Source organism: Musca autumnalis, unplaced genomic scaffold (genome assembly GCF_047663935.1).
Source record: "Musca autumnalis isolate F117 unplaced genomic scaffold, ASM4766393v1 scaffold_4, whole genome shotgun sequence".
Lineage (NCBI taxonomy): Eukaryota > Metazoa > Arthropoda > Insecta > Diptera > Muscidae > Musca > Musca autumnalis.
Genome location: NW_027411977.1, coordinates 152813520 through 152821569, shown reverse-complemented (window position 1 = coordinate 152821569; position 8050 = coordinate 152813520). Strand labels below are relative to the sequence as shown.

Here is an 8050-nt window from a genome sequence, read left to right as displayed (position 1 = left end):
GAGCAAGATCTTTCAAATTATATATTTTTTGTACAACTTTATTGTTTATACCAAAAAGTCCAAAATGGGACAACAAATTGTATGGTTTTAGAAAACTTTGACGTCATTGGCATTTCAAAAGACCAATAATAAGACAGTTTTGAAAAACAAAAATACCACAACTCAATGATTCTGGAAAATATTACGTTATATCGCGTATCGCAGACGAAGTTGTGTCTGCTTATTTTATAAATGGATTCTAATTTAATTTTTTTAAGGTAAGACAGAGTGCATTCAAATGTTATTTTGTAGTTATTTGGTGTTCACGTTTTCTTTTCCAAAATAAAATTACTTAGAAATTTGTCCTTTTTTGGCTTGCACTGAGTGCATGGCTGAATGCGCTAAAATGAAGTACATATCAGAATGGTATCGAAAAAATCTCAAGAATACTATTGTGGGGATTTGCTATTGTAGCGTAACTATAAAACCCGCAGACATTGTATTTAAGAAAGTATTTGCTTTCCATTTCATTATTCAACAATGCTGAAGTAACGAGTGTTTAACGATTACAATGCACTTTCAATTTGTGCTGATAATGAAAACCTTAACAAAAAGTTTTTTTTTAAGATTGTCGACTGTGGAAGAAATAAAAAAGATGTTTGAACAGTTTAATTTATATATTCATATGTATGTACGCTTTATTATATTACTGTATGTAATATTTTAGATATTCTACCTACCAATGTATGTAAATAAATAGACACTTGCAAAATTTTAATTTATAGTTTTGTATTTCTATTTACGGGAGTGACAGTACAATGTACATATGTATGTACACATGAACATAATTTGGCATCTACAACTGACAACTTTTTATAGCAATTTTTAACATATACAAGTCAAGCGTTGTCACTTTATACATATTAATTTCAATATACTGTGCACATATACAGATTAATTTCAGCAGTTGGAATTAAAGATTATAAATGATTTTATCTAGTATCAGTCTTCAGATAAAGCTGAATTTTACTCTCTATTTGTGTACCTGATGAACGCTTTGAGCTCTTCCAGAGGGATCTTCGGGACAACCCCAATCACGTCGTGGCACCCAACGGGAGACAGTTTTTGCTGCGCTTTCTCCTGGAAACATTTCTTCGAATATACTGCGATAATAGTAGGCTTCCTTGGTGGTGGGAGTATTGACTGTATATCTTTCCGATGCTTTTGCGAATTCAGAGTCTGTAACATGTTCTGTTGCCACTCGTCGTATGCTATCAATCCAATTGTAACCAACACCATCCGAAAATTGTTCTTTTTGGCGCCACAACACTTGATCGGGAAGGTAACCATCGGCAAATGCGGCCCTAAGAATGTGTTTTTCTATTCGATACTTTTGTTGGTCATTGAAACAGTTGAGATCACCTGGTATTTTGTCTTCGGGCCGCACGGACATGACATAATTTATAAATGCCGTGTCTAGAAACGGCACACGCAACTCAATACCTTTGGCCATAGACACTTTATTGGATCGTAGGCAGTCGGACAGATGAAGCTGGAAAACACGTTTTACCAACTCCTCGTGGAAGTCATTGTAGTTGGGTGCATTAAAGAAGTATAGGTAACCACCGAACATTTCATCAGCGCCTTCTCCGGAGAGTATCATTTTGATGCCTGTACTTTTAATATATCGTGTTAACAGAAGCATGGGCAAACTGCAGCGCACTGTTGTTACATCATAGGTCTCGATGTGGTATATTATGTCGCGAATACCGTCTAATGCATCTTCTATTTTAAATATTATCTCCTTATGATCACTGCCAATATAATCAGCAACAAGACGAGCTGCTTCGAAGTCTGGCGCATTTTGTAGGCCGACAGAAAATGTTTTCAGGCGATAGCTGGGCTCACGTTCCCGCTGAATTTTTGTTGCAATAGAAGCAATTAAACTGCTGTCAACACCACCCGAGAGCAGGGCGCCAAATGGAACATCACACTGTAAATGAGTTCGAACAGCATTTTCAAGGATTGTTTTGATTCGATTCAAATCTGCACACATTGATGGTGTTTTATACCTCCACGCAGGCTGATAATACGTTCTTCTTACTAGATTGTCTGCTTTACCGTAACGCAATTCGCCTGGAGGGAACGTTTCGACTTTCGTACATACATCTACAATGCATTTCATTTCTGATGCCACCCAAATGTTGCCGTCAAAGTCTTCGCCAATATACATTGGAATGATTCCGAACGGATCTCTAGCAATCAGAATTGTCTTTTCTCGCTTATCATATAAAACAAATGCAAACATGCCCGTTATATGATCCAACAATAATTCCCCATATTCTTCGTACATTTCGATAATGACACTGCAGTCACTTTTTGGTTTGTAATGACCTCGTCTTTTGGCAATTTCCGCAGACAATTCTAGGTAATTGTAAATTTCGCCATTCGCCACCATGATAATATTTTTATTTTCTGAATGCAAAGGTTGGTGCCCGGTTTCCACACCCACAATTGCCAATCGTTCGTGCATCATAAGTACTCCATGTTCTGGTAGACAGCACACCCCTGTATAATCTGGACCTCGATGTCTTTGTTTGCCACTTTGTCTATATCCAATTTCTCGCAATGTATGAAGTCTGCCGTGGTATGTTTTCGGCTGGATACATTCTCCATTCTTGGAGAAAATTGCAAATATTCCACACATTATTCCAAAGGTTTTTGTTTAACAGATACTTTAATAATTGTTTTCAATACTTCGCTAAACCCGCAGCCAAATTTCAACGACACAACCAAACCACCAACCAGGTATCAAGTTCAATGCTAACTAAAGTTGTGCCTACGCTGTTGATGGGCTTTTAAACAATCAGAGATTCTATCGTTTCGTTTGAGTGAATCGTTTTTCTCCTTCTAGTTGACGGTAATATTGGTTGGCGCTCACAATTGGAATGTGCTAGTAGTCTTTTTGAGAGTGATACCTTTCGTAGCATTATTTCATCAGACAATTGGTTTAAACTTTAAAGCAATATATCGCTCCCGTTTGTGTATTAAAATGAGGCACAGTGTATTGAGGCGGCAGGCATATACAATTTATATTAGAAATGCTTACATATACATACATAAGTATGTTAACCCACTTTATGCTACTGACCGTTAGAACGCCACAAAAAATTGTTCCATAATTGACGTAAAACTCGGGTATTTTTGCATATTTTCGTGGGGTTTTTTGCATTTTGTTTTAGTATTGTCTGTTATCTGTCATTCCACGCTTATAAAGTTCAATTTGGTCTATGCATTTCTACGCATTTGGTTTGGCCTAAAACGCAAGTAGTTTTAAAAAATCAATTATTTTGTAATTTACTAATCATAAATGTTACATTCATATAAGTCAGCCCACATGCATATTTTGTAATTGTGTTTGCTTCAAAATGTACACAAGTTACCCAATATACACCTTTTTCGTAGTTATTTAAATTACAAGTAAATGTGTGTAAGCAAAGTCTACAGTGTTGGGTTTGTTTTTTGAGTATAGGTACATATATTTTGAAAACTCTAATTTGAGAAACAAACGTTCTTTTTTATTGTCGGTGTTAAAAATGTTTACACACACTACTATAAAAGACCACCATCACCTAGGCCTGATATAAATTCAGGGATTTGTTAGGAATGTAGGAAGATTATTTCCTCAATCAAATACCAAGGGATTGGCATATAAGAATACACCTACATATGTTTGTATGTATATTACCCTTCAAAGTTTTCGGCATTTTTAAAAGAAGGCCCGATTAAAAAAAAAAGTATTTCTTAAAAAAGCTTAAAAAATATCAATATCGTCTTCATATAAAATTTTAAGTTTTCTCGCAAAAAATTCTCGGCGCTAAATGGGTTAATATGGATGTGCACATGAAACGCATGCTACTATACAAATGCATATTGTCTGAATTAAATTTCCGTTTCTAAAGTATATCACTCATTTACTGAAAGAATGACACATCTCAAAAAATCCAGTTCGAGAAAAACGCGTTGGCAATTGAAATTTGGCTTTTCAACTTAAAAAGATCATTACACAAAAAATAAAATAACTACTTCGACCACATTTTGCAAACAGCTAGCCAGCTATCAGTGTTAAATCTCTGTACAATATCAAGCATGATTTGAAGTGTTTTAGTGCTTCAAAAACTCAAACAACTTTTTTGTTAAATTATGCCAAACCCGTAGTAAATGAGCTGTAACTTGAAAAAATAGAAATTGCTAACTCATAAACGCATTTTTTGAGTTATGTCGCTCTTTGAGTAAATGAGCGATATGTATAAAACTGTGGTGATTGCATCGTGTAAATAACAAGGTGTAAGTGACAATCAGTTGGTTTTATATCCTCCGTCACAGTATGGAGGGTATATTACCATCGTTTTTGCGTTTACACCTGTTCAACAAAAGGGTAGTGACTCAAAATTTTGACATTTTCACTTTTTATTAAAAGTGGAAAATCTCCGGTGATTTTGTCTAGTCTTTCGTCAAAAAATACCGTTATGTCACATTCCATGTCTTCTGTGTAACTACTAATAGGTCTGTTCGATAACTTCGCAAGTAAAAAAATATTTGCAAGTTCTTGCAAGTACTTGCAACTACTTTTCATTTCTCTTTTATTGAACAAGTTTCGAACAACTTTTTGTAAAAGTTTGTACAAAATTGTACAAACTTTTGGGTTATCAACAGACCTATATTGGCCCACTTTTTGTTATAACCCCCATATAACGGTAACTCCCGATTTTCGGTATTTTGAGGATTTTAGCTACAATTTTTGACCGAACTACATGTAATTTCACATTTGAGGTTCTCAGCCGTGAAAATTCTCCACCAAAAATCGTCAACATAGGTCATAGCCGACCAAGAAGAGCGAGCGCTTAAATTGTTTATGTGTGGGTAAAATTACACTGACAGAACAGGGTGATGATTTTCATATTGAGTGTGAAATGAAAAATATATTGTTGGCGCGTTCGCTTTGTATGACTTAAATTAAAAATAATATAAATAACTTCATAATTTGAAAAGTATTTTTCTTCATATGTTAATTTTTTTGAGAGAAAAAACAAATTGTATATAAAAATGATTTTTTAAGACTTTCTAAGCATACATACATTTTTTATTGTTGCATTGCAGACGAGGCATTCTGCGTCATTAAAAATATTAATACAAAACAAAAATCATTTTCAAATTCTTCCCTCCACATATTTGCTGTACAACTGCAAAATCTTTTCTGTGTACCCAAAAATAAACAAATAAAGCGGCATCAACCTGCTTGCATGAAATTCAGTACAAGACTGAAGTAAAAAAAATCAAAACATTTGCTCTCTTACTTTGCGTTCGGGTCGCGTGTGTGTGATTTGCCGAAAAACTTCGTAACCAAATCAATACCCACGAACGGGTTTGACATAGGTCCATGTTTTGGTATAGTCATAGACTAATAAAAGTGTAGACAACAAAGAAATTTTCTTTATTGTAAATAGTTTTATTTCGACCTTATTCGATTCTTTATTTAAATGTTTGAAAACTTTGTCTTCTCAGGCTAAAATGTCAGTTTCAGTGAAAATAACGATTATTTGTTTCATTTTCTTATCCGACGTTTCGCTGGTATTTTCCAGCTTCTTCAGGGATAATATTTTATTAAATATTTAATCTTTCGTTAAGTTTTACATTTAATTTATAAAATGAAATAATATAAAATAATAAATAATTGCAAAAATAATAACAAAATTAATGTAAATATCACAGCTTTTCTTAATACTACGGATCACAGGCATTTGAATTACAATGGTCTAGACTCTATGGTATAGTCCCCATATAACGGTACCTATCGATTTTCGGTATTTTGAGGATTTTTAGCTACAATTTTTAACCAAACGAGCTGTAATTTGTCATTTGAGGTTCTCTGTGTTCACGAAAAAAAAAATTGTCAACATAGGTCCATTTTCTCCCCTATTTTCGGTCATTTGATTTTAGATACAATTACGAGGTGTATTTTTATATTTGAGATTCCCGGAGGTCACAAAACTACTCCGCAAAAAATTGCAACATAGGTCCATATTTTGCTATAGCTCCCGTGTAACGGTACCGCCCGCTTCCCAATATTTTGATGTTTTTAGGTAAATTTTCAGAACGAAGTAGCTATAAGTTAGCATATACATATATGCATTGGGGCGCCCCAGGTAACGAAATTTCTATGAAACCTTATATATTCAATTTTATGGCGATCGGTTAACGTTAACCCGTGCTCCTAAGGGATCTTTGTCTCCATAGTAATTTGTATGTGCCAAAGGTGCATTTTCACGCAAATTCTCTAAAATCCGCATCTAGGTCTAAACGATGAACATTTTTACCTGTTCATTGTTGTGCGTAAAAACGAAAATCGGATCAGATTTTGGTATTGGCACTTTCGTAATAGAAAGAAAACTAATTATTCCTTATAAAATCAGAATTTCTCTTGTACTTGTTTATAAGGTATTAGGGCTATAACCAAAAAATACCACACAAGTACCATGTACAGAATATTGTCCTGATAACGAAAACGCGAAATTTAGTTCGGTCCGGTGAAAAAAAGTTTCAGTACCGACTACGATTTCTAAATGCCATTTGAACATTTTTATAAAGAAAAATTTTGATTTTAGTTTTTTGAACAAACATTTATTTGTATCCAAATGCTTTATTTATAGGTCTGTTCGTTTACTCAATAATTTGTACAAGTCCAGTAACTTCTTGTTATCGACTAAAGTTTACAAAGCCGAATGAGCTTTGCGGGGATACCAAATTCAGACATTGCTTGACATCGGGGATCGTCAAATTTTGAGGGATTTGTTTTTCTTTTCTTTCGTTTTTTCATAGTAGGCTGTTTTTTTCTAGGGGAGGGTTACTAACCCGACGCCCAAACCCAAGTTTTTGACGTTCTTATGGGTGAACGCGCGGCACATGTTAGCTTACTACCTTTAACGGGTGTTAAAGGCAGTTCCCAAGGTGACACCACGGGGAGGTCAGTGTCCACTTGAGATGAAAGAGGGACCAAGATAAATCTTGGGCTTTGCCATGTTAAAGCCGGTCAGGACCGTTCCTTGGTATCTTCCATCCCCTACGTCAGTTATTATATTCAGTTTGAATAATAAATAGCTTCTCAGCAAAAAGTTTGCATCCTCGGATGCAATTTAATTACTACAAGTGTGCAGTACAATTGCCGTTGGAGTACATCTTTTTATACCCAGCAAAAAGTTTGCATCCGCGGATGCAGTTGAATCACTACAAGTGTACAGTACATTTGCCGTTGGAGTACATCTTTTCCTATGAATTCACTTATGAATTCTACAAGAGAGCGCGCAGCTAGGATGCACTCTATTTTGCTTCCACAGCACACAGCTAGGATGCACTCCGTTTTCGATCCAAATCACAGCTTTTGATGTAGTCGTTTGGATTGAATTTAAAGGCACTCTTCGGATTGTGTTTTTAATCAATCTAAAGATGCAGTAAAAATGCAAGCTATGGCAGTAAAAAAGATTCCATTAAATTCAATCACAATTGAGTGTACTTCCTCCGTTCTGCATTTAATCCAAGCGCAACTTATTTCTCTTCATAATCCCAAAGGTTTTTTATGTTGCCTTTCCATCACTAGTTCAGCTTTCGACTCCAACTCCACTCCATTAAAAATTTCCGTCTCGTAAATTACCACAAAAATGTTCGCAACTTTAGTTTGTATTTTTTTTTCATTTTATAACAAATTCTTCGAAATATATTCACACTTGTTTCTCTTTTGAAGAAATTATGTAGGGATCTCTAAGGCAACTGCTTATAAAATGTATCGAACGGAGTGCATTTTTCATAACTCCCCAAGTTTTTAACGTTCTTATGGGTGAACGCGCGGCACATGTTAGCTTACTACCTTTAACGGGTGTAAAAGGCAGTTCCCCAGGTGACACCACGGGGAGGTCAGTGTCCACTTGAGATGAAAGAGGGACCAAGATAAATCTTGGGCTTTGCCATGTTAAAGCCGGTCAGAACCGTTCCTTAGTATCTTCCATCCCCTACGTCA

The 8050-nt window shown here is 35.2% G+C and overlaps 1 protein-coding gene across 1 annotated transcript; it reads right to left on the bottom strand.

The window, feature by feature from the left end:
* Window positions 1–751: 751 nt before the first annotated feature.
* AsnS (asparagine synthetase) lies at window positions 752–2886 on the bottom strand. The gene has a single exon (XM_073982488.1). It carries the CDS (start codon window positions 2684–2686, stop codon window positions 1013–1015), a length of 1674 nt encoding a protein of 557 aa, XP_073838589.1. The 5' UTR covers window positions 2687–2886; the 3' UTR covers window positions 752–1012.
* Between the last annotated feature and the right edge of the window lie 5164 nt (window positions 2887–8050).